General features: G+C 45.8%; 1 protein-coding gene across 2 annotated transcripts; it reads right to left on the reverse strand.

Annotated features, from left to right (window-relative positions):
• On the reverse strand, positions 1-26,626 carry TATDN2 (TatD DNase domain containing 2). Of its 2 annotated transcripts, none has more exons than XM_019732669.3 (8): positions 25,916-26,626; positions 25,376-25,786; positions 12,701-13,195; positions 7,228-8,109; positions 2,791-2,918; positions 1,100-1,283; positions 503-678; positions 1-356 (listed from the first exon to the last, which is right to left on the reverse strand). In XM_019732669.3, exons 2-7 carry the CDS (start codon positions 25,778-25,780, stop codon positions 538-540), a joined length of 2,235 nt encoding a protein of 744 aa, XP_019588228.2. In that variant the 5' UTR covers positions 25,781-25,786; positions 25,916-26,626; the 3' UTR covers positions 1-356; positions 503-537. The 2 variants fall into 2 exon arrangements, 1 of the variants encoding a protein (XP_019588228.2); XR_002137438.3 differs by lacking the exon at positions 1-356 and adding an exon at positions 803-900 and having other exon boundaries at positions 542-678.
• Positions 26,627-27,397: the final 771 nt, after the last annotated feature.

Below are 27,397 nucleotides of genomic sequence, written 5' to 3' on the forward strand. Positions count from 1 at the left end.
TGTGCTTAGACGAGTAGGAGGGTGACTTTATTCACAGACTGCTCAAACACACAGGCTGCAGAGGACAGGGACCTGGGCTGGCAAACTTGCTGCACCCTCCTACCAGTCTTTCTCTTCTTCCCTGACTGCCCTGGAGCATTGCAGCTGGGAGGCAAACCCTACCCCTCATCCCACTCCACTGCACCCCACCCACCCACCCAGTAGCCAGAAGCAGAGCCTTATGATGAGGTTTCAAGGAAAACACCCTGCCTCCCGCCTGGTTTTCTCCCTTCCAGTGGGCTCTCCAAACACGTCCTCGTCCTCGGACCCGGGCAGAGCTGAAACCCAGCCCATGTTCTGTCAGGCCACTGGTCATCCTGGAGGGCAGAGAAGAGAAAAGAAGTTTCCAAACCAAGTTCACTCAAGACAAATCAGGCTTAATGCTCATGCTGGTCATTAAGATAATGCAGCAAAAGACATTTTTGTCCTGATTTTTAAAAAACATACATGTGAATTTTATGACCTTTTATGCGAGACTCCTGACTGCAGTCTCTCTGCTTAAAGATTGTAGAGGCGACTGGTGTTCTCACGCAGAGCGGCCAAGGTGCGGGAGAGCGGCTGATCTTTGACCCTGGCAATCTCTCGAACTGTATGCAAGGCCAGGCCCGGGTGGGCGTACTGGCAAAGGCTTCTGGGAACCTGGAAGACATCAAGCATTCAGAACATCGCTGTGCCTTCTGTACACAGTCATTACACAGAGCTCCCTCCCCGGCCCTTCCCCAGTAAGGACCTCTTTGGGGCTGCCCTGTAGAGACCCCTTTACCTGCAGGTGCAGGGAGAGTCCTAGTCATGGGGGGCTCTGGGTGAGCAGGGTCCCACGCTTCCTTGGACTACCCTCTACAGGGTAGGGCTTTGCACTGCCTGGAAGAGAGTGGTTACCCTTCAGCTTCTCAGCCCCCTAGACTTTTGGTTCTGCAGAGCAACAACAAGGAGACATCTACACAGCCAAGGGTGGGACCTGGAAGTCACTGGAGCTCTGGCCCTGCAAACCTTGTAAGGGTGATCACCCACCGCCCCACCCTCTCCTCAGGGCCTCAACTCAGCCTGCAGACACCCCTACCTGTCGAGGCAGGAAGTAGGGGGCGTCAGTTTCTACGATGATCCTCTCCAGCGGGATCTGTTTCAGAGCGTCCCGGGCCTCCCAGGCGGAGGAGTACGTCAGGACGGCCGTGAAGCCCACAGACAAGTTGGGAAAGTGCTTCAGCAGGGGCTCGATGACCGGGTAGCTGCCAGTGAAGCAATGCCTGGAAGGAGAAGTCCAGATCAGCGCTCTCAGAATCCACATTGTAGCCGTACCCCCCACGCCCTCTAAACATATTACCCCTTTTAAATCATTTTCTGTGGATACATTTCCAGGAATAAAATGACTGCCTCCAAGGGGAGGACTCCACAGTAAACACAAATGAGAGCTGGCTCTAACACAGTCAGACCCACCCTGACTCTTGGTGAGTGAGGCTCACCAATCACCCCACTACACCACAGAATACTATACAGCCACTTGAAATAATCACCACAAAGAATATACAGCAACAGTACAGGGGTAAGGTATGCTCATAACACGGAACGAGAAGCAGAACTGAAAACTGTGCCCCCTCTAAGATTACAAGTACAGTAGATAACAATATGTCCATGTAGTCAAATGAACTCCAAGGGGGGAAAAAATATCGGGGAGTAGGACTACAGGTGAATTTTCTTCTCTTAATGGCTGCTCATGTCCTAGTACAATATATATATTGTTAACCAATCTGAAAATTCAGGGTTTCCTCCAGCCACACCTCGTTGGACCATCTTAGCCCTGTCTACCTACCATCCATTAGTGTTCCTTTCAAGTCAGCCCAAAGGAAGCATTGAAAAACCAACTAACCAACCCAGAAGGGCCAAGTGGCTGGGACTCTTCTGTGGTAGGTGCTACCACAGCCAGGTCAGAGGCGTCACTCTCTGCCTCATCACCCAAAAGACATGGCCTAGAGGCCTGACAGCCCCACCCCCTCACCCACCTGTCAAGACCTGATTTGGGCTCGACACTCCGCTTTTTCAGTTAACACATCTCACCCATCACCCTGTGCTGGAAGAGCCAGCCCAGGCCCTGCCTGCTGACCGCTTTCTGGCCAGGCTTAGCTAATGGCCCCTCTGGCTCTCCCAGCACCTTCTGCCCACCTCAGCTCCACACTCTCTCTCCAAGTCAGCAGATGACTTATCTGTCTCCCACAATCCTCCCGATTGCCCCCAAGTCAATGCCCAGGACGGGCACACAGTTGGAGATCAGAGAGTTTACCAAACTGAACTTAAGAAGCCCTAGACACCATTCAGATAAAACACAGCCTGGACTTGAATGAGCTTTCAAATTCAAAACAGGCCAATTTCTTTTCAGTCGCTCTGGAATGTTCTCTGTGTGCTAAGTCACTAGACCTCACAGCAGCCTCTCCCAAGATCAATACTGCTCATTTCTGAGAACTGAGACTCCATTCTAGCCTGCCACCTGGGCCAGGGGTCACGAAAGGCCCCCTTCTTGCTCAATGGTGATTGAGGGTATTAGTCAAACCACATGAAGTTGCCCTTTTGTAAGTAAAAAATGGCCAAATATCAGAAACTTCATATGGTTCACCCTAATACTTAATCTTTAGAAAAAAATACTACATAAATATGTACTATTATCCATGTTCTCCTACTGAGTTTTCATTTTCCCAAGTAACATCCTAGACAGAGGGAGGTGTTCATTTCATCTGCCCACTGAAGCCCCAGCCTCCTGACCTATGGATCTTGTAGTCTGAGGGCACAAATCTTTTCATGATGCTCAGCAGATCTTCGTCAGCTTCTCGGCAGTGGATCACCAAGGGCTTCTTTAGAGACACGGCCAGCTGCAGCTGTCTCTCAAATACCTGGGAGAAGACAAAGTGACACCACTGGTAGGTTAGGGCCACTTCAGAAGTCTGTTACCTCCAGAACAGCCAGTCCAATGGGCAGCCCCACGTCTCCAACTCTGTGTTTTTAAACTATAATGTACAATAATAGCTAAGGCTTACTGGGTCTTACTACTGAGCCAGGTAGAGCTCAAAGCACTTCAGGTGCATTATAACCTGTAGTCCTCACAAGCACCCTGAGATGGGTACTGCTCTTAGCCCATCATGCAGTTGAAGAAACTGAGGCTCCAAGTGAGGTCAAGTAACATGCAGCTGGGAAGCTGTAGGGCCACCATTGAATTCTGAATCCAGGCAGCCCACAGAGCAACCGCTATGCAATGTTCATGCAATGTTCATTTAGCGCTGCAGGGGCAGGGCGTGGCTCAGGAACATAAAGTACAAGTTCAATGTCCTTCTCCTGTCTCCACCTCTACTCCCAAGAGGTAATCACCTTCCACACCTTCTCCTAGGCAGAGTTGTGTGTGTGCGCGTGCACACGCACCAAAATAAATGTATACACATTTTAAGAAAGGAAAAAACTGTACTAAAATTGTAATAATATATACCAATAACAAAAGATGAATACAAGTCACATTGACTTCTGCAATTACAAGAGGTGCTCAAAGTGGTTACAGTCAGCTTCCAGACACTTCTGATTAAGGCTAACTACTGCTTGAGCAACGTTGACCAAAGTGTCTACTCGTATACATTTTTTTGGCACCCTTGCTATATGCACAATGCCTAGCTTTCAGAAGGTGCTCAAATATTTGTTGAAAGAATAAATACTGCATGTATTTTCTCCATTCAACCACAATCAGATATTCTTTTAGGTGAATACCTACAGATACACTATATTTTGTCTTTTTTTTTTAACTCTAGCTATTTTTAAATCTTCATTAGTAAAATACATGTATTGTTAAGTACTTAAATGAAAAAAGTAGGGCTAGAACTTAATTCTTTCCTCTAACAAGTTCAGGTTTAGAACAAAGAACAAAAATATTAATTCATTACAAATTACCTCATCTTAAACTTAATGTTTCCATGAGTAGTTTTTTTCAATTGTGGAATATAATTCACGTTTGCATTTTTAATATCGTATAAGATGCTTTTTGTAATTTGAGTCAGGTGATATTCAGTTGAGAATGATATTTTCAAGTCTAACACTTGTGCTACCTCTTCTCAAAATAGTAGCATTGAGCCAATACCAATTCTGATGTAACTCTTGCTTAATCTCTGTTTTCAACTAAAGGGAAATGACCATAAGAACCAAAATCATAGAATGCTTGGTAGGGGCTTTAAAGACGGACTAGATGCAATATCTACAGCTGGATGGATCCCTCCCCAACACATCTGCCCTCCTTGGGCCCCTACAGAGGCAGGAAGTTGCAGGAGATTCTAATTCCAACATGCAATTCCTGCTTATAAAACAATTATTCCTTAGGGTAAACTACTACAGCCATAGGGTTTAAACAGTGTAGTTTTCAAAGTATATTTAATGAAACAAGAATATTTCCACAAGTAGAAAAATCATTCAAAACAATTTCTTTTTTTAAGTTTCCTAATTTCTTTTTTAAAAAGCACACAAACACACACATTTCCTTGATTCTATGACAGATGTTTGTAAGACTTGCCACCAATTATCGCTTGTGATTCTCTAAGGGACAATAGCATTAAAAATACAATGTTTTGTAAAACACATCTGAATTTCAAAAACGTTAAATGGAAGAGTTGTTAGCAGGCGGGACCTTCTGGCTGGGTTAGAGCTATCTAGCGCAACGCAGATGAAAAATGAAAAAGAACCGGAGTGAATGAAGTGCAGATGAATTATTTACTCAGCATAATTACTCTCTTCTGCCTGCATGAGCTCGGGTTCCCCACTGATCCATTATTTCCAGGGACTGCAGAGTTCATCAGTCTCTCCTGTGGGTGGCCCCGGGCAGCTCTTGCATACTCATTACCTCAGTAATTAACTCCGGTCAAACACAAGTACAGACAGAAGCCGCCTGGCTCAGCAGGAGGAGTCTATTCACCCTGGCTTGGGAACTCCAGAAACCAAGAGTTCTGATAGTCATACTGGCTGATGTGTGCAACCCACACACAAACGATCCAGGACCTAACTCTTAGGAATGAAATAGGAAGGTCCATGGTTAAATCAATGAACACACAGACAAGGAAAAGTTAACAGTGGTTTGCTCTGGGTAGCAGGATAACTAGTGATATTTTTTCTCAATTCTTTTGCTTTTCTCTATTTTCCAATCCTTCCGCAAAATATTAGGTAAAAGAAATCAAGCTCTTTCTTATAACAAGCCAGAGCTGGCACTCTCTCACTTGGCAAAATATGGTCCTTCTATAGGTTTTTCTTCTTCCTTTCTCAGAGAAAATATTCAGCAGGACACATCAAGAATTTGCCAACCACTCTGCTTTTAGGCCAATGTGACTCCCCGCAGACATCCAACTAGTGCAGCCGCCCAAATTGAGATTTACTTCAAGAACATGGCTTCCACTTCCTCCATCCAGCCAACGAGCATCTAGTGCTCTAAGAAAAATCTTACCTTCCTCTCCTCTACGTGCAGTTCTGCCCTCCCCCTGCCAGCAGTTTATTTCCTCTGCATGGCCATTTTCCAGTCTTGAATCCCATCTCACCAAGCCACGTGATACTGCAAGATTCTTTTTATCACCCTGTATTACAACTGCAAGTCTGGTTGTGCAGTGGCACGCCCTAGGGACAGACCTCTATGTACAGATCTGATACCACGATGATTTAATAAAGAGAAAAGTTACTGTGAAATACTTAGCATACTTCCTGGCACACAGTAGGCATTCAATAAACATCATCTATACAATTAAGCATAATACTCCTCTGTCTCCTTCCAGTCACCTTACTGTACACATTTTCAAACTCTTCCTCTTTCCATACCACACCTGCCCTGAGCCATAGAAACCAGTTGGGAAAGCAGAATATTAAGTATTTGTCTTTCTTAAAAATCTATCTTTTCCTGTCTTCAGATTTAGCCATTTTTCCATTCATTTCTGGCTAAGTTACCACCTCAAACCAGAAATTGTAAGCTTCCTAGTGTTACTAGTAATGAAAAGGAACTCTGGATAGGCAAGAGGTTGTTTGAATGTAAAGAACACACCTAATTCTGAGTAGAACACTACTTATACTAACAATTTAATTAAGTCAAAAACTGAAAACATTCACACAAATAAAATCTCACCCACCTGTCTAAATGTAGATCCTCAGGTCAAAATCACTCTGTTCTGAACTTAGTAACCTTAATAAGTCCCAGCAAACTCATCTGAAAGAAGATGCTTTGGACATATCTGCACACCTGAGGCTGTTTCTTATGGAAATTAACTGTGAAGCCTGGCATGCTTACTGGCTCTCACGGACAATTGTATTCAAATCAAAATCTCCACCTCCTAAAGGGCTATAAAGATCTGGAGCCTTCTGCTTCAGGAGACCATCACACCATCCCTGAATTTTCTTTGATCAAAGGAAAACAAAGAAACCATTACTCTGGAAGAGTGTTTCTCTTAATTCGCAGTTCACCACACACGCCAGTATCAATGCACTATGGAGGCTGGTGACCACACCAAAGGGACAGCTGGTGTGCCAAACTGCCCAGGCGGGAATCCACACACACTTGCTGAGGCCTGGAGCCTGTGAGGCGTGCAGACCCAGACCTAACTAACAGGTGTCAGCAGCACACAGCAAAGTCGCCTGGCAATGCAGGCAGTGATGAAGTGGGAGGGTAGTTCTCCCTGTCCTGCTCTTTTCTAAATCAGAAACTTCCATTAAAACGCTACAACTACTCTTATCCTGCCAAATCTCCATGCTCAAAAGACACTGGGAGGGAAAAATATTAAGATGGTAATAGTCGTTATCTCTGGTGGAATGAGAAATGATCTTCTTTACACCTTTTTGTATTTCCCAAATACTCTGCAATGGGCATACTTAACTTTAAAATCAGAATAAAAATATATTATTTAATTAAACAAATACAACATTTGTTGCTTCCCAAGAAGGAAGGAAAACAAGTGCTTTGACACTTGCATCGTTAGTCATAAGAAGTCATGAAGTACCCTATCCCGCCGCTCTCACATAACAAAGCTGAAAGAAATAGCTGGTGAAGAATTTGAGAAATAACATCATGGTCTGAATACGAGCAATTAAATTTTTCGGGATTCTAAATTCTTTAGTTCCCAAAATAGAACCCTTATTGTTCGATTACAATAACTAAAAGAGGAATGAAAACCGTAAGCGAGCTAAAGAGAACCTCATTACCTTGTGCTGTTCTGGGACAGGCGTGGTGCACTTATAAGAGTAATCCAAACCCATTTCCCCAAATGCCACAGCCTTGGGGTGCCTTAAAGCTTGCAAAAGATTTCTTTCTTGACTCTCACTGTAGTAACGTGCAAAATGAGGGTGACAGCCAAAAGCCCCCCAAACCAGATCCTCTTTCAACAGCTCCTCCCACAGGCAATCTGTCAGTGTCCTGGGATCACAGAAGTCAGAGATGCAGCCCTGAAATTCCTTAGGGAAGGAGCTGCTATAAATTTTTCTGAATTTGCTAAAGGTCCCTTTGAAAGACAACTTAGAATAGAGCATGTCCAAGTGACAATGGGTATCAATGAAACCCTCCTCCAGACTTGGCTCCCGATGGCTCCTGGGCAGGGAGCTAGATGTGTGTCCTTCACAAGAACGGGGTGGCATTTCCTCCTGGAATGCTCTTTTCTCCTTGACCTCTTCTTCGAAGCTTCTGGAGAAACGAAATGAACGAGAACTCTGGGATCTGCCTTCCTCGGTCGCCTCCAAGTCTCTGGAGGCGTTTTGGGAGCTCACTGTAGAACTGGGGGAATAATCACTCAGGAGGCCCCTGCTGCCCCTCCCAGCCTGCAATGTGTCGCTGCTGCTGCTGCCCATGGAGGGGTAGCTAGAAGGCTTGGGACTGCTGGTCCAATAGCTAGCATAGTCACACCAAGGACTACTATACAAGTGGGCCGGGTACATGACATAGTCCGTGGGGAAGGCAGAAGGCTCTGGAACTGCTGAGAGTTTCAGTGAGACAGGCTCCTCCTGAGAGAATCTGACTGAGGAGACGTCATCCACATCGGACCAGTCGCTTCCAGAAGAGGTGTGTTCTATCACCACCTCCCTTTCTTTAGGCTGCAGAAGAGAAACAACAAAGGGTGAGCCTTCCTGTGTGAAGACAGCCTCCCATACTCGCTCCGCTGTACAACATAAACTCTGGCTTGTTTTTTGGCCATGGTGAAGGCTTTGCACTGGCTCGTTAGCTCACTTTGTCACCTGATTTCCTTATAATTTCCAGAAAGTGAGCCAGGTTACAGCTGTGAATAGTCAAATCATGTTCAGGGAATAAACTCATAATACCATCCTTAAAGGGGATGCGATACCTGCATTCCTTTCTAACTGACCCTTCTTTGAGAAAAACTGCTCTCTAGAACATACTACGTAATAAGGGATTTCGGATAAAAGCAGTGCCAGGCATCTCATCTCTAATAACATGTCTCTAATACATTCCAAATGCAAAAACCACACCACTGTGGCAGCTTTAAGATGTGTCCTCAACTTCCCTGACACTACTCCCACTGAAAGGTGGGATGTGTGACCCCTCGAACCTGGGCCAACCTAGTGACTTACCTGTAACCAACAGAATGCAGCAGTGAGATACTATGCAACTCCCACAGCGAGGCCAGACAGCCTTGTTACTTCCCCCGCTTCTTTCAGCTCGCCCCTCGGGGGGAAGCCACCCCACATAGGAAGTCACCACCCAGACCACACACTGGAGGCCACACGCAGGCGCCAGCACCAAACGCGCGACGTGTGCTGAGCACCCTGGATGCCTAACTCTGTTGAGCTTTCCGACTGTAGCCCTCCTGACATCTAAATGGAACCACGTGAGAGACCCCCCTCAAGCAAGTCCTGCCCAATGTAGACATTCCTGGATTCTTGACTCAAAATTGAGAGCAAAATAAAATGGTTCTTTGATACCACCAGGTACCACGGTCACTAGAACAACTGTGCATGGCGTTAAATCAAACTAGCACTGCTGAATCGTAAATTCCACAGCCACCAACTTTTATTTTCTTCACTGCGGTCTCCCACACACCCAGAACGGTGCCTGGTATATAGTGCGTGCTCATAAACATTTGTTGAATGAATTTGTAGACTGCATGGTACAATGGTTCCTGAAATTAGCTTCACATCAGAACCAGGCCTTTTAAAAACACAGCTTTTTAAGGCCCACCTGGCCCTGAGATATTGTGATTCAATAAGTCCAGAGCGGAGCCAAGGAATCTGTATCTAATTCTCCATGTAATTCTGACCATGTCAAAGGCACATGTGAAAAGGTGTAATGACATGTGAGAGTGGGAAAAAATAGGAGAGTGGGAGAAAAAGTGATTTCAAAAATGCATGTGTAACAAAAATTAAAAAAAGGGAAACAATGCACATGTAACTAGAAATAAATACCATAAACAGACTTACAATCGTGTCATCTGAGTCCCTGAAAGGCTTTATATAGTCAAGCTGGCCAAGAAAAGGTTTTTGGATTTTCTTTTTGGGAAAGTGGGAGAAGACCTATATTCAAGCCTGCCTTAGGTTGAAGCCCATATGGCAAAAGTTAAAGTTACATTTATTGAGGGTACTATACACTCAGCACTGAGCAAAGTGTTTTCACGTGTTAATTCAGGGTTCAGTAAATTGTGGCCCACAAGCCAAATCCAACGCACTGCCTGTTGGTGTAAATAAAGTTTTATCAGAACAGTCAGGCAATTCACTTAAATATGGTTGCTTTCATGCTGCTACAGCAGAATTGAATAGTTAACAACAGAGGCCATATTGCCCATAAAGCCTAAAATATTTATTATTTATCCTTTATAGACAAAGTTTGCTGAACCTGTACAAACTTCCACGTATCTGTGGTAACATTTAACGATGTCTTTTTACACAGAGGAAGAAACTGGGGCTCCCAGAGGTTAAATGACTTTCTCACGCCCATAGTTCAGGTAGCAGCACCAAGATTTGAACCCTACCTATCTGATCCCAGCACTCATATGCTTACCTACCATGTCACGCTGCCTCCAAATATATACTTAACAGAGACAATCTCAATGTTCAGTCTGTTAAATAGAAATCTGGGTATATAATAAGTTTGGGAAGGTCATCCATACAATGGAATTCTAAGCAGCCAAACAAGATGATGACGTACATTACACAGGAAACAGTCTTTATGTATTTAGTGGAAAGAATAAGTTACAAACCCTACTGATTTTGGGCTTTCCAGTTAAACATAGCATATGTGGCTTTTGTCCTTCCTGACAAAAAACCCTTTGAAAAATATAGGAAATGGACTTGAAAGGGCATAAACCTACAAAGAGAAAGCATATACCGTGTTTCCCTGAAAATAAGACCTAGCCGGACGATCAGCTCCCATGCGTCTTTTGGAGCAAAAATTATTATAAGACCCAGTCTTATTTTGCTATAAGACCGGGTCTTCTATAATATTTTATATTAATTTTTGCTCCATAAAACGCATTAGAGCTGATCATCCGGTTAGGTCTTATTTTCAGGGAAACACAGTAGAATAAACAGCAAAGCAAATTAAACAAAATTTAGATGCTAGAAAGCAGAGAAATGAACAGTTATTGGATAAGCGGATTACAGATGGCCAAAAACCTGAAACCCACAAACAGGCTGACTCACACTACAGGATTCCAGAAAAGACTCAGGAATTGGAGATACCAGACTTCTCAAAATGAAGGTGAAGGTGGAGATGACAATAGGAGAATGAGTTAGAAGTCTGTGAAGTTCGATCTCCAGCTCCCTGCACCCATCCTATACAGGTGGGTCTGCCCTTTGCCCACCCAGCAAGACTAAGGTTCACAGTTGGAAAAGTTAAACCAAGGAGCCTGTAGAATAATCAGGGACAACAGATGCATAGACAAGTGGAGGGACCATCACACGCTGAACAGTGAGAACCAGGCCTCTCTCTCAAACTGACTCCCAGAGCACCAGCAGCCAGAGTGTGCCTCCCAGGCAGAATGGAGGGTTTCTCCCAGGGGACACTGGGCAGCCTCTGAGGATCAAGCTACAGATCCAATTGGGAGCCCAAAAAATTACCCAAAGCCACCACTCTACACTGAAGCCAGCATCTGATAAGCCCATCCATGCACTCAGAACTTCCAATCAGCTTTTTAATGCTTCATCTTTAAATATGAACAGATAGCCAAGACATCTAAGGAAAGCCCTACCACAAAAGATAGAAACCAAAATATTTAGGAAATAAAACAAAGAACCAGAATGAAACTCAGAGAAAAAGTAGAAAAAGTAGTGTAGAAAGCAGACGATAACTTCAAAATAAATGTATAATTAATATTCTCAGAGAAACAAGAGAAGGTATTATAACCTCAAAACAAGAGTTCAAAGAAAGGAATACTTAAAAACCTAAACCAGAGTTCTTAGAAATTAAGTATGTCAAAAATGAAACAAAAAAGTATTACCATTATATACACTCACCTTAAATACTCATAAAGAAAGCAGAGAAGAAAAAAAAGAAAAGAAAACTAAAAAAAAGGAATCCTAAGAAAATAATTAAGGGAGATACACTTCCAAGGAAAAAAATGAGACAAATTACTTACTTTGACAATATTGAGAACAATTTTGTGGCACTAGCAGTTTGAGGATGAATTAGTGATAGGTACACAGAAAACTATCCAATTGGGAGCCCAAAGTACTGATGAACCCAAAGGAAAACAAACTTCTACAAGAAAGAAAATGAACATGATGATAATAAATCTTAAATAGATTTAATCAAAAATTGTATGACAACAACACAGGGAGCTGCAGGAAGGGGAGGGAATGAATATATTTATGGGTGTGGGTGCCACTGAAATGCAGAAAACTAAATTTTCATCTTCCAGAGTAGTAAGTCCACAGATGTCTACAATTGGAAAACCAATAAGCAAAATTACTTAGAAATATGGAAGAAAAAGCTAAAAGAGATGAAAGGGACTGCTTCTGGGGAGCAACAGTACAAGATGAGCAGAAATGAGGGCAGAGGAAGGCTTCCCCACCCCCAATTAGAAGCTATGTTAAAAATGACTACTTTCCCTCCAATATCATTCTCTCCTTCTATAGCAACAGAAGTTTGTCTGGGTGTGAGTCAGCTCAGATGGAAATTCATTTTCTAGACTCTCTTGCAGATCCTTCTCAATAGATCTGAGCAGATACCGTGTGGACAACTTCTGAGCCAAGCTCTTAAAAGAGGAGTATACGTTTCTCTCCTCCCCGTCCTACTGGCGGGACTGTCAGTCAATGCACTGTGCTCTAGAATCCTGTCAGAGTAACCATCTCAGACCACAAGATGGAAACTGCACTGAGGAGCAGCAGAGCAGCAGGAAAGAAGGCCCAGGGTCCCTGACACTGGGGCGCCATCCCCCTTAAGCCAAACGTCTATTTTCTTTAAGCCACTGTTATTTTGGCCTTTGTACAGCAGACAAACCCATATCCTAACAAACATATAAATCCTCAAAAAAAAAACCAAGGAGAGCACTGAATTGAAGTTTCTTAATAACTCTGAAAGGTATGTTGAAAGTGAACCATCAATTTTTTCCTGGAGTTCTGCTTAAGTAAAGTACTGTTTCTAATGAGTACCACTTAGGATCAAACGAGAAAGACCAAATACTGCATTTCACCAAGAGCACTAACAACCCCGGGATGGCGTGAGCACACGCACCTTGTGGCTTTCGGAATGAGAGTCGGAGTCATCCAAAAACTCCAGGGGTGGAGAGCACTTGTCAATCACTGTCCTTCGCTCCACAAGAGGTTCCTTGCTGGGTTTCTCCTGGGGGTCTATCACCACTCTCCGGTCACAGAAGCTGCTCCTCTCCAGCACAGCCTTCTCCTCCTTTACTCTGACCTCTGGGGTTGACTCTTTCTCTTTTGGAGGCGCAGACACAGTACCACTCCTGGTTGGTACTTCTCCACGGCTGGGATGCTCTCCCGTGCTTGCTTTTGCCCTCGTGGCAGCCTCTCCCTTCCTTTTCGGCATTGACTTTCCCAGGATGCCCTGGAGAGCCTTCAGATAGATCATTGTGGACCCTTGGTCTCGAAGTCTATCTCTCTTCTTTTTCTGAGTTTTGTTTGGATCCTCAATTGTATCACTCTGACCCTCAGCTTCAGCTGCAAACTCAGAGTTCATGGAATTACGAGAACTATCTTTGGAATCAACCTGGAAGAAAAACAAAGATCATGAAAGGGTGATTTCATACATGAAGCACTTGGCAAATGAGAATCAGTGGGGGCTCCGCCAATCAAAGGGAAAGTAATAGTGGCTAAGACACAGATTTTCTCTGCGTAGTGATTTCCATACCATGCACTGAGAAGTGCCAGTGCACAAGACTGAACTACTGCCATTTCTTAATATTCACTTTCTCATGCTCATGAGATATCCTCATACAGAAGTGGAAGGAATGAGCTGAGAGATCAACAGTCTACTAACACTAAACTGCAAGCTCCTTGAGGGCGAGGACAATCACGTCCTTCAGAACACACAGAGGCAAAACAGAAGATCAACATTTCAGTACTGGAAGGGACCCTCGAAACCAGCAACCCAATCCCACAGCTAAGAGTCACAGAATCCCAAGCGCCCCGTGAGGAGTAGACGCTGATCTCCTCACTCCTGAGAGTTGTGTGCTTCCCACTACCGTGTTTCCCCGAAAATAAGACCGGGTCTTATATTAAGGTTTGCTCCAAAAGATGCTTTCGGGCTTATGTTCAGGGGATGTCATCCTGAAAAATCATGCTAGGGCTTATTTTCCAGTTAGGTCTTATTTTAGGGGAAACACGGTATACCCTGAGCCTCCCTGAAGTTCTCTGCAAACTCCTTCCCCCAAATCAAAATCTTGGCGTTGGAAGGTGCCCCATCTCCCAGAGACTGCACCACAGTCAATCAAGAGATCCTAACTACCCCCTGACCCCAAATCTCAACACAAATACAGGTGAAGTCTCAGCCCCTTTCTTCTTTGCCCCTCTGTACCCATTCATTCCAGGAGTCCACAGGGAAGAAGCTAGACTATTTGCTCGCAATGTTAATGTGCTGTGAAACTCAGATCCAGTCTACTTCCAGCGTGGTTTAAGAATGCTCCTAAAGCTTCCCCAGAACCATCCCAAAAGCAGTGAACTCCACACACACCCAGCTGTGACCTGGATTGACCACTATCCCAAGGCATTCTACAGCCCCTACAACTTGCACTTATAATTCGTTTATATTAAATTCCTCTCAAATGCACATATAATTAAAGAAAGGAACTCCACACTAAGCTGCTAATCCTTTTCCTCTACTGAGGAAAAGTACAGTCTACTCCAAGAGATGTCCATCAATAAGGGAGCAGTTAAATAAACACGACACAGCTTTTAAAAAGAATGAGGAAGCTCTGATGTCCACACAACACAGTAAGAGTGAAAAGTAGCTAACAAGCGCAGTGTAATCTCACGTTTGAAATGACAAAACTGCCTTACACATATACATTTGCAAACAAAGTCTGAAAAACAAACTGTTTCTAATGAATATTTTTGGGGATCAAGGGGAAAGGATAAGAGGCTTAAGCTCTTATTTTATATGCTTCTTGTATTATTTGAATTTTTTTCCCAAGAAGCACATAGTATCTTTGTTTATAAAGTAAATCATTAAGCCTTTTGGGATATATATATAAATCTAGATAGCAGTATAGGCACAATATTTTTTTCCTAGAAGTACTCAAATTGTTGACAGCTATTAACTTTGGGGAGATGGACAGAAAAGGTGGCTTTTACTTTTATTTTTAATATCTCTGAATTTTCTAACATGTTAAACATGTTGTTTTAATTGTCAGTTTCCAGGTCAAGATAGCAGAGTAGGTCAACCCTGTGCTCGCATCCTCCCACAATCACATCGAAATTACAACTAAACTATAGAACAACCATCATTGAGAATCACCTGAAGTCTCATTGAACAGAAGTCCTATAACTAAGGATATACCAGAAGAAGCCACTTCCAGACTAGTAGGAGGGATGGAGACGCAGAACGGGCTAGCCCCACATCCACATGTGCCAATTAAAAATCAGGAGGGATTTCTCGGCTGTGGAGGTCCCCCCTGGGGAGTGAGGAGTCCCAGCCCCACACCAGGCTCCACAGCCCAGGATTCCAGTGCCAGGGAGATAAGTACCCATAACTTCTGACTGTGAAATCCAGAGGCGATTATGGCTGAGTAGGCAGAGGTCTACTGGAATCCCAGGTGTTCTCTCAAAGGGCACGCGCATAAACATACTCTCTGATGGACTCACTCACTCTGGGCTCCAGCACTGGGGAAGCAACTCGATAGACACCAGGGACATATAGGGAGTAACTGAATTGTCCAGCTTCAGGGCAGGGCTGGAGAGGCACCTTTCTCTAAGACAGAAATGCTAGCAGAAGCCACTGTTCCTTTGTTGAGCCCACCCCAACCCAGCCTGCACAAGCAGGCAGGCACCAAATCTGAGTTTCCATCAACCTAACTAACACCCTTTGCCCCTCCTTGATGATTCCCTGAGACCCCACCCCACCCAACTTGTGGGCCCACCCAAGCTGCTTCCAGTGGCTTTTCCATACAAACAGCCTGTCTTGGCTCATGCTGTGGACTTTCCTAAAATCTATCAAAGGTTCACAAACCCCAAAACAAGCAGCATCTGGCCTTAGCATGCCCCGGACCTCTTCCTGAGCAGCCCCAAGCTGAGCACTAGCAGCAGCCAGCCTCAGTTCACAGCTTAGTCTCTCCCAGGCACCTCCAAGCCCAGTACTCATGGCAACCATCTGCAGATCATTTTGTAGCTCATACCAAGTGACCCCAGGAAGGGCACAGGCAACAGCTGACCCTGACCTGCACCAGAGGCCCTCCCAAGAGGCCCCAGAACCAACATACCTGGTAGCCAGCTTCAGATCACATCAGAGCACCACCCAACTACCTCCACAAATGACACACCCAAAGGGCACACTGGGCAGGCACCACAGCCCTGCTAACGTGAGTCCTACTCCACAGTGTCAGCCCCTGCACAACAGCTCCCCCACTATGGTCACTGCCAGTCCTCACAACCAATCAGCCCGAAGATCAATCCCTCCTATTGATGTCAACAGCAATCAAGGTTCAACTACAACAAGAGGACACACACAATCCACACAAGGGACACACCTGGAGCATCCAGTTCAGGTGACCAGGGAGACTGTGCCACGGGGCCCCATGGGACACCTACTACATAAGGCCACTCTACCAAGACTGGGAGACATAGCCACTCTACCTAATACTTAGAAACAAATACAGAGAGGCAGCCAAAATGACGAGACAAATGAAAGAACAGAACAATGCTCCAGAAACAGAACTAAACAAAATGAGCCAAGCAAATCTACCAGATGCAGAGTTCAAAACACTGGGCATGTGATTTCAGGGAGAACGTCAACAGAGATAGGAAACATAAAAATAGAGATAGAGGGGCAGCCGGTTAGCTCAGATGGTTAGAGCACGGTGCTCTTAACAACAAGGTTGCCAGTTCGATCCCCACATGGGCCAGTGTGAGCTGCACCCTCCACAACTAGACTGAAACAACTACTTGACTTGGAGCTGATAGGTCCTGGAAAAACACACTTAAATAAAAGTTTTTTTAAAAAAGGAGATACAAAACACAAAAAAAGAACTGGTCAGAAATTAAGAATACAATAACTGAAATGAAGAATACATTAGAGGGAATCAACAGATTAGATGAAACAGAGGATTGAATCAGTGGTTTGGAACATATGGTGGCAGAAAACACCCAATCAGAACAGCCAAAAGAAGAAAGAATTACAAAGAAATGAGGATAGTTTCAGGGGCCTCTGGGACAATATCAAGCATTAACAACATTTGCATCATAAAGGTACCATAAGGAGAAGAGAGAAAGAAATTGAAAAATCTATTTGAAGAGATAATTACGAAAAACTTCTCTAACCGGTGAAGGAAGTAGACATACAAGCACAGGCAGCACAGAGAGTCCCAAATAAGATGACCTCAAGAAGGCCCACACCAACACACACCATAATTAAAATGCCAAAGGTTAATTACAAAGAGCATCTTAAAAGCAGCAAGAGAAATGCAGTTAAGTTACCTACAAGGGAGCTCCCATTCAGACTGATTTCTCAACAGAAACTTTGCAGGCCAGAAGGGATTGGCAGGAAATATTCAAAGTGATGAAAAGCAAGGACCTACAGCCAAGATTACTCCACCCAGAAAAGCTATCATTTAGAATCGAAGGACAGATAAAGAGCTTACCAGACAAGAAAAACTAAAGGAGTTCATCACCACCAAGCCAGCATTACAAGAAATGTTACAGGGACTTCTTTAAGAAGAAGGAAAAAAGATAAAAAATGGGGATACTAAAACGGCAATAACTATATATCAAAATTTGCTTTAAATGTAAATGGATTAAATGTTCCAATCAAAAGACATAGGTTGGCTAAATGGATAAGAAAACTAAACCCTTACATATGCTGCCTACAAAAGACGTACTTCAGATCAAAAGATACACACAGCCTGAAAGGAATGGAAAAAGATATTTCATGAAAACAGAAATGAAAAACAAGGTGAGGCAGCAATATTTACACCATACAAAATAAGACTTTAAAACAAAGGCTACATATAACAAGAAACAAAGAAGGACCCAGTAATTCCACTTCTGGGTATTTATCCAAAGAAATACAGAATACTCATTCGAAAAGATATGCATCCATATGTTCATTTACAGTAGCCAAGATATGAAAGCAACCTAAGTGTCCATCAACAGATGAATGGATAAAGAAGTGGTACATATAAACAGTGGAATATTACTTAGCCATAAAGATGAATGAAATCTTGCCTTCTTCAATAACATGGATGGACCCAGAGGGTACTATGCTAAGTGAAATAAGTCAGACAAAGGAAGACAAATACTGTATGATTTCACTTATATGTGGAATCTGAAAAGCAAAATAAAACAAACAAAACAAACATAGATACAGAGAACATTCTGATGGCTGCCAAATGGGAGGGGGTTTGGGGTTATGGATTAAGAAGCACAAATTGGTAGATACAAAACAGTCATGGGGATGTGAAGTACAGCATAGGGAATATAGTCAATAATATTGTAATAACTATGCACAGTGTCAGATGGGTACTAGATTTATTGGAGTGCTCACTTTGTAAGTTACATTAATATCTAATCCCTATATTGTACACCTGAAACTAATATATTATATGTCAACTGTCACTGAAAAAGAAAAAAATATTTTTAAAAATGTCTATAGGGAACAAAATATTTTTTAAAAATGTCTACAGGGATTATCTGGGAAAGGAGGTTACGGGCCATTTTTTTTCCTTTATACCTTTTCATATTTAAGAAAGTCTAATAATAAATATTAAAAATAAACTTGAAGGTTCCCTGGGCCTGCCCTACAGGACACAGCCACAACTTCTCAGCCCACTTCTCGCTACCCACTTCTCTGACTGCCACCAACCACCTGCCATCCTCGGACCATCACACCCTGATACATTGTCACAGGCACATCCCATTTCCCCCTGCTTGCAATACCCTTGCTTCACTCGTTTTATGCTTTAAAGCCCAACATCCCTTCCGTGACTTCCCCATCTCTGCCTGTGGGCCAAGCTGCCCCTAGCTTGCTCCCCCAAGCCAGGTGTAAAATGACCCGGGACGCTGTGGTCTACAGCAAACTGAGGAGCCCCTGCACCTCTGAATGGCAACAGCTCCTCAACTCAAGCCACCAGCAGCCACTTGGCAGGACACACCCAGAGGTATAGATTCTGGTTTTTCAAGTAAAACCAGATTTTACTCAAATTAAATGCATTTTTCATCCAGTCAGCAAGTATTTGTTGAGCACTTACTACGCGCAGCAGGCACTGTCCTGGATCTGAGGGTTTAGCATTCAATAAAACATACAAAGATGCCTGCTTCCTGGAGTTTATATTCTAGTTGGTGAGGGAAGGGAAAACCAGAGGAAAAGCAGTATGTATGTTAGAGAGTGAAAAGTGCCAGGGAGAAAAATAAAACAGGAAAGGAAGTAGAAAATGGGGACGGTGAGGAGGTTACTCAAGTCTTGAGTTCAAGGTGGACATTTGGACTGGAGGCATATATTTTTAATGTGAACTTTGTAAAATTTTACATTAAATACTGTGAGGACCTAGTAGGCCACACTAAGCCTAAGGACCGCCAGTTTGCAAACCTGGCAGAGAAGACCAGGACTGTACCTGTGGGGGAAAAGGTTAAGAATAGAATAACATACCTTTTATATTTTCATATGGACTTACAATTTACAGAGCTGCCATAGCTGTCACCCCTCTTTACAGAAAGGGACATGGACTATAAGTGGCAGAACCCGGATTCAAATGCAAGTTCTCCCTAACATACTGAAACCAAGGGAGAGTAGCAAAAATATGAAAATGGAGAAACAGTATCAAAGGCTGAGATGCTAAACACCATAAGGAACTAAGGTGAATCCAGATCACCATAGAAGGGTTTCCACAGTGGACAGGAGGCTATAAAGGCACAGATTAGACAGAAAGTACAAGAGCGGAAACAAACGGCCTAGCTTCATAAAGGAGAGATTTCATTTTTTCCTGGCAGTACTGCTTGGTGAACTGCGCATCTCTGGGGGCAGAAGGGAAAGATCAAGTGGTGACGTCATCCCAGCGCTCATCCCCGCGAGCCTGAACAACTTCAATCGTTCCTAACCAGTTCCCTGCCTACTCCCTCCCATCCTTTCCCTACAGTGAGGGGAATGTCACGCTGCTGCTTAAAACCCTTCAATGGCTCTCCATTTGCCTACAGAATACATCCCAAACTCCTGAGCATGACATCAGAAGCCATTCCCAGGCTGGCCCTCATCCTGCTTTCCCAGCAGCATCTCCTACCTTTCTCCACACACCAGGTGTCTGGGGAATGAAGGAAGCTGCTGGAGAGGAGGGGAAGGAGGACGCACAGGAACCAGTAGTGGCCAAAGCACTTCAGACCAGCCATATTTCCTGACACTTTCTGGACACACATTGTTCCTGTTGCCTGAAATGTCCTTTCCTCCTGTCCCCCAGAACACAAATGACACCTCTTCTGTGAGGAATTGCCCTATGGTGTGTCACTCATTCCTGACCCTTAGTACTTCAAATATCGCTATTACAAACTCCACACACTGCACTGTGATGAATGACTTTTCAGTCTGTCAACCGCTGCCTTATTTGTTGCACATCTTGCCTCTAAACAAGACTTCCAGCCAAGCACGAGGGGAAGAGGCAGGAAACGGGATCACACGTGGAAGCTGTAGCATTCGACAGTGAAGATCCATCATGATTTCTTCCGTGTGGGCTGTCGCCCTGCAAAGAGCTCCTCAAGGAGAGGCCCTTGCCTTACTCATCTCTCCATCCCTCAGCGGACACTGGGCCAGGACAGAGCAGGGCTCCAGAGGGCGGCCGTGGAAAGAGCCCTGCTCTGAAGTCAGATGGATCTAGAGGACATCACCGTTCTGCTGTGTACAAGCTGCACGGCCTTGGTCAAGGTACTTAACCTTTCTGAGGCTCATTTTCCCAGTGCCTACGCATAGTAGGTGCTCAAATAATTGTTAACCGATATGTAAAGGTAATACTACGTATTTCACAAGACTCTGAGGGTTATATAAGAGTCTATAGGTCAAACATTGAGAATCATATTTGATCAAGGTCTATCACATCATAAATGTTAAAATTATCCCTTCCACTCTTCCTTCCCTATTCCATATTGAATGTAAAAATTTACATGTCATAAGGACTAAATATAAGGTAGGTGAAGGTGCTCATAATAGGCACATTTAACCTTCTCTAGAAACAAAGGTCATCAGCCACCCCTAGAATTTGAGGAAACCTCTCATACAATTGTCCTAGAGGTGATAATGAGCAAACGCTGTGAGGCTGGCCAGCAGAGATCGCTCGTGATTCCAAAATGCCCAGTCTAGCTGTGGTCTGAATGCATCCTCCCCGCCCCCGCCCCAAATTCATATGTTGAAATCTGATCCCAACGTGCTGGCATTAGGTAGAGCCTTTGGGAAGTGATTAGGTCACAAAAGTGAAGCCATTATGAATAGGATTAGTGTTCTTATAAAGAGGCCCCAAGAGAGCTCCCCTGACCCCTGCCATGTGAGGACAAATGAGAAGTCTGCAACCCGAAGAGAGCCCTCACCTGACCATTCAGGTACCCTGATCTCAGACTTCCAGCCTCCAGAACTGTGAGAAATAAATGTCTGTTGTTTCTAAGCTACCCAGTCTGTGGCACTTTGTCGCAGCAGCCACAACGAGCTAAGCCAAGTATCTGCCCCCTGAATATTCTGACGTGGCACAGAGCCCTCTGTGCTGAGGCAATGGGAAGGTGGGAGGGGTGACCACACACAAAGCCAAGTATGTGCCCCTCAAAAGTCACCAGCAAACAGGACAGGTGGATGCGTGGGCAGAAGAGTGATGCGGGAACAGTGGCAGGACCTAGGGGAGAACACACCATTTTTGTGAGTGCCCCCCGCTGTGCTTGCTGTCAGGACTTGGGACTTACTAGCCAAAGAAGTTCACACATGACTGCAGAGACAGGGGGAAGAAGTACAGACTGACGGGAAGATAAGAGGCACTTTCTAATTCATCAAGATGAGTAAAGTACTGTACACCTTGTTTTCAAACACACACACGCCAGGGAGAACCCTTAGCAGTGCTAGAGATGGACAGTTAGGATTACTAATATCAACATCCTCACATTCTAACTTCATTCAACATGAGATGAGTGATCTTTCAAAAATGCAAATCTGCCTTCCTTCTGTGTAGTCCTGTATAAACTCTAATGGCTTAGAATAAAATCCAGATTTCCTTGGCTAATAAAACCCTGCAGCAATTTGTCCCTTACCTAGCTCTCCAGACTCCATTCTGGCCTCTTTGCTCCACCATAACACATCATGAGACAGTCTCATGACTTTTCCAACCATGTGTGCTCCTTAGACGCCATTTCATGGCTCCAAAAGCGGACAGAGTGCTTGGGACACAAGAACCCTTAAGAGCTCACTGACCCAAAGCAAGGCATTGGTGAACATGAGGACATCTGAGACGAGCCTGGACTGCCATTGCCCTACAGCTAGCCATTAAATTGATTTTGGCAGAACAAGGCCCCTTAGAGCTAAATGAGAGAAGAGTGGGTTCGTGCTAGGATGAGACACACCTGGCTTAGAGGCCACGCCCTAAAACTGGGGTTCCAGGGCTGCAAGACAGACAGCCTGAGCCAGGAATGCAGCACCCCTGAAAGACTAAGCAAGATTAATTTTCTACCCCTCCTACCATATTTCTCAGAAAATAAGACCTAGTCAGACAATCAGCTCTAATGTCTCTTTTGGAGCAAAAATTAATACAAGACCCGATCTTACTTTACTATAACATAAGACCGGGTATGATATGATATGGTATGATACCGGGTCTTATATTAACTTTTGCTCCAAAAAAGGCCTTAGAGCTGACTGTCCGGCTAGGTCTTATTTTCGGAGAAACCTGGTAATACCAGGCTTCACTCTACCTGTAATTGTCATTGAAGTTAAATTTAATCAATTGATATCTGTGGGGACAGAGCCAGGAGTGCAGTTTCCAGCCTCTCGCTCTCACGTGGAAAGGTGCTCACTTGGGTAGTAAATGGCCATCAACCGTGACTGGATGGCTGTCAGCGGTGGCTAGTTGGCCGTCAGCTGTAACCAGTGAGCCATTGGCCACTAATATAACTGCCATGACTGCGCTAGCAGCAAATGGGGGCTAGCAAGGAGATGGTGGCTGAGCTAGCAAGAGAGGACTGCAGAGAGGAGCGGAGTACAGTGGTGTGACTCCCCTATCTATGGCTCCATGGGTGTTCCTTTCTGGCCTCACCATATCCTGCGTTCTTATGTGGGGAGTGGAACTAGAGACCCCGCCTGACACCCTGCACGACACATGGCGCAACGAGCAGGGTACGGTGCCAGCCAAAGCTCTCCGAAGAGTGGTGGAGCAGTTTGTGCCTCTGAACACTCAGTCTCAGGAAGACCAGGAGAAGCAGCTGCCGGAGAGCTGGACCCCTGTCGAGGGGTGGGAAGACGTCGATGGTTCCCTAACCATCACAGGCCGGAGAAAGAGAAGGTTGTTGTGGCCCTGTGGGCTGGGAAGTTCTTGCTGAGGCCCTCACCCCCAGGTTGGGGAGGACCTGGAGCCCTCGCCCTGCGGGGAGGGCACACATTGTGGGGCCAATGCGCAGCCCTGGCAAATGACTATGGACTGTGGGGAATTGCCTTCCATCCCTAATTTAATGGACCGCTTGACTGTTTGCTTGGGAACATACCACCATGTAGTGGAACTGGCAGGTTTGCTTTTGTGTCTCGACCGGCCGTTGTCGAGAATATGTAAGCACCTTGACTATGAGCCGCTGTTGTTCCAGCATGGTACCCTGAGAGGCCTGGAGAGAGTGGCAGTGCCCTGAGAACCCTGGCTGAGCCCAGGAAGTCTGGCTGTGCCCAGAAGCACTGGTGGTGCTCTGAGAAACCCTGGCTGTGCCCAGAGAGTCTGGCTGTGTCTAGGATATTGCATTCACCTCCAGGCTCCTTGCACAGGGCCCCTTGCGGATGACGCTTGTTGCGCAGATAGTGAGGCGAGACTCTGTAGGGGTGGAGTGTGGGGACAGAGCCAGGAGTGCAGTTTCCAGGCTCTCTGTAACCAGTGAGCCATTGGCCACTAATATAACTGCTGTGGTTACGCTAACAGAAAATGGGGGCTAGCAAGGAGATGGTGGCTGAGCTAGCAAGCGCGGATTGCAGAGAGAAGCAGACTATAGTGGTATGACTCCCCTATCTATGGCTCCGTAGGTGTTCCTTTTTGGCCTAGCCATATCCTGCATTTTTATGTGGGGAGTGGGACCAGAGACCCCGCCTGACACCCTGCATGACAATATTATTTTATGCTGTAACCAAATCCACTGAACTTATATCAAGGATTAATGACAAGGTATGAGCAAAGTCCCATATTCACCTGATTTACATATGAGTAATATTAAGACAAAGCTTTTAAATTCACCATTACAAAAAATCCAGGTGCCCACTCATACACGAGTTCTTCCAGGGCCGCACTGAAAACACCTGGGGCACTTCATCCAAGGTTCCCTAGGTAGCATCAAAAGCCAAAGACAGCCTCATTTCTCAGTTCCACATGGAAAACCACTGAGCAAAGACTTAAAGACAAACCCACTTTCCTTGGGACCTTGTTTTTATTGCGTTTGTAAAATAACTTTTCTCTAGGGACAGCCCCTCTTCCCCCAAATAGACTTTTTCTCCATTCCTCTACATGCAAACTCCTCCTCACCTTTTAAAGCCCAGAGCTCCAAAACCTACAATGCAAACTCTAAGAGGGCAGTGATCTTTGTTTTGTCACTGAAGAACTCCAAGCAACTAAAACACTGCCTGGCACAAGTTAGGCCCTCGATAAACATTTGTTCAAAACTTGATTGAATGAGTGGATGAAGCTTGAACAGTATGGCCGGTGACATTAGCTAGTGGTCGCTCTACTCTAACAGGAAAACAGCAGACTACAAGAGACTGAACTGTATTTGCTGCTATTTACAAGAGACTCACGTTACACTTACACACACACACACACACACACACACACACACACACACCGGGAAAATTTTATTCGTTTTTTAAAAAGAGGTTAATATAAAATGACTGAGTGAAGGAAACGTACCTCCTGTGAAGTAGAAATACTTAGAAACCCTCCTGTGTGTTCCCATTGATGAAACAAAACGTTTAACCTACAAAACAAGCCCCTGGCCCCACCAACCAGAACTCCAATATGCTGGAAACCCTAACTTTGGTGATAAGCCACACCCAGAACCAAATTTTATTCCCTGGTTCAGTGATTCAGAGTGGTTCAAAGTACAAGACCACAATTCCTTCAATTTACAACTAAAATACATCGGTGTCTCTTGAGCATGCAATCCCCCTACTACTGCAGTGATTCTCCAACCTGGATGCACATTACAATTACCTGAGGAGCATGTAAAAATGTGGAAGCCCAGACTACCTACACCCTAGCCCAATTAACTCAGGGTGGGAGGCAGCCATAAGCATTTTAAAGCTTTCCAAGTAGTTACAAAGTGCAGCCAGGTTTGAAAACTATCTCTCTAAGGAACTTTAGCCCACCCCCTGACCAAGGGCTTCGTCTTCCATGTTAGCACAAAAGAGAGCTCTGGGAAGACCCCAGAGATCTTAAAGGATATGATCTTTTTTAGCCTCTTTCTACCCAAATTCCTATTCCCAATATCTCAAGCCACCTGGAATGGGCTTCACCGGTTGCAAGGCGTTGCTGCCACCTACCTTAAGGCTGCAGGCTTCCTCCTCTAGAGAAGCCATGTCTTCTAGAGAGGGGTTGGCAGGGCGCAGAGATCCCCCTGAGGAAAGGAACGCCCGTGTGCTCCGAATCAGGCTGCCTTTGGAGGCAGCCCCGTCCACACCTGGGCCAGAGGAATGGGAGGAAGAGGAGGAAGAATTTCTGCGGCGGGATGAGTCCCAAGACAACCTTGGTGTACAGGCCACATCGTCCTCCTTCTGGGCTTTCAGGCGCTTGGGGCTGCTGGCCCCTCCAGAACGCGACGCAGAGCTAGGGGCTGGCCGTCTGGAGGGGGCCACATCACTGGTCTCCCGGAGGCAGCTGCGCTTGCGGGAACACCCTTCCGAAGTGCTACTCCAGTGGTACTTGACCTTGCGCCTCTCCGACGCCATGGGCACCTGCAAGGTAAAGAGGCGGGCTGGAATCCAACACCACCCTTCCCAGCTACCCGTCCTCACACTCCCGCCATCTCGGGGTCCCCGGGGCGAGGGCAAGCCAGGTCAGAGCCAGGGGCTGGCCCTACTGACCTTTCCCCCTTCTTTCCACTGCCCATCACAGGTCTCTAGGTTTCAGAGATGCCAAAGCGCTTCGACTGTTTGCGATTCCAAAGCGCTTCCAAGAAGTCAGAACGCTGCAAGATTTACTAAAGGCTCCGGTTCGATTTCCAAGCCCACAACGTGCTTCCGCGATTACCAAACGCTTCAGTTTGCACAGCGCTACCTCGGAGATGTCAAAGCGCTTCCGGGACTACAAAGAGCTTCGATTTAGTTTGCAACGCAAAGCCCTTCAGAGATGTCAAAGCGCTTCAAGACTGGCGCTTTAAGGTCCACACATGGCGGCCGGACCCGCAGCCCTTCGGCGGGCGCGCGGCCCGGAGGCCTGGATCACCGATGGCGGGCCGCAGGGCTGGATCGGCGCGCGGCCCGCCCTGTTCCCGCGGCCCCGCCGACCAGCACGGGCCGGAAGGGGCGCGAGCCGCCCCTCAGCAGCCGGCGGCGCCGGAGTCCGCCGCCTCAGGACACCACCCGGCCGCCCCTTGTGTCCCTGCGCCGCAGCCCAGACGTCGGTCCCACCTCCCCCACGGCCCGGACGTTCCGCCCCGGCCACCCGCTCGCAGCCCGCCCAGTCCTGCGGCCCCGGACCGGACTCCGCCCGAGATCCGACCACACTGGCCTCCGCTGCGCCCGCCTCCCGGAACGAGCCCTGCGGCCCGCGGCCCGGCGTGCGGCGGGGGCGGGCCCTGAGCCGGACGAAGGACGCCCATTGCTCCAATCGGCGAGGGGCGGGACTCCGAGCAAGACGGAGCTCAACTGTTGGTCAGGAGGCTGGGAGGCGGGACCCTACGCCTTATGAAACTCGACCATTGGTCGAAAGAGAGGCGGGGCGGAGACACTCACGTGAGTCCAAAGAGCGCGAAGTTCAGGCAAGGCGCAGTTCCTGGGCCTGGCCTTCTGTGAGGTTTGGGGGCGTCCGCGCACCGGGATCCGGGAGGGCCGCGCCCTTCTGCTCACCATTGCCATCTTTAGCTGGACGCTTTCAGATCCGGGTACGTTCACCGGACTCACACCAACATTACACCGAACTCACACCAGCCCATATGCAGAGCAGGAAACCAAGTGACACACCCAGAAAGTGGCAGAATTGGATTTAGAAGTTAGAATCCACGAAAAAAAGAGAGACTACACAAAAATGTAAAATATCCACCTGGCCAAAAAAAATGAAAGTCAAAAGACAACGTACAAATTTAGAAAAATATTTGCAACACATGACAAAAGGCGGATGGCCTTGCTATGTAAAAACTCTTGCAATGAGATAATTCAGTATTAAAATGGCAAAAAAAATGAACCAATGAGCAGAAATTATGAAAGCCTCTTTAACATATTAGAAAATGACCACCTCAGTCATTTAAAAAGTACAAATAAAATTATGTTTTCACCCATTAGGTTGGCAATGATCAAAAACCATGATAATCATTGTAACTGAGGATAGTGGGAAAACGCAGTCCCATC

This window comes from Rhinolophus sinicus, chromosome 5 (assembly GCF_057876585.1).
Source record: "Rhinolophus sinicus isolate RSI-liver-muscle chromosome 5, RSI-T2T, whole genome shotgun sequence".
NCBI classification, from domain to species: Eukaryota; Metazoa; Chordata; class Mammalia; order Chiroptera; family Rhinolophidae; genus Rhinolophus; species Rhinolophus sinicus.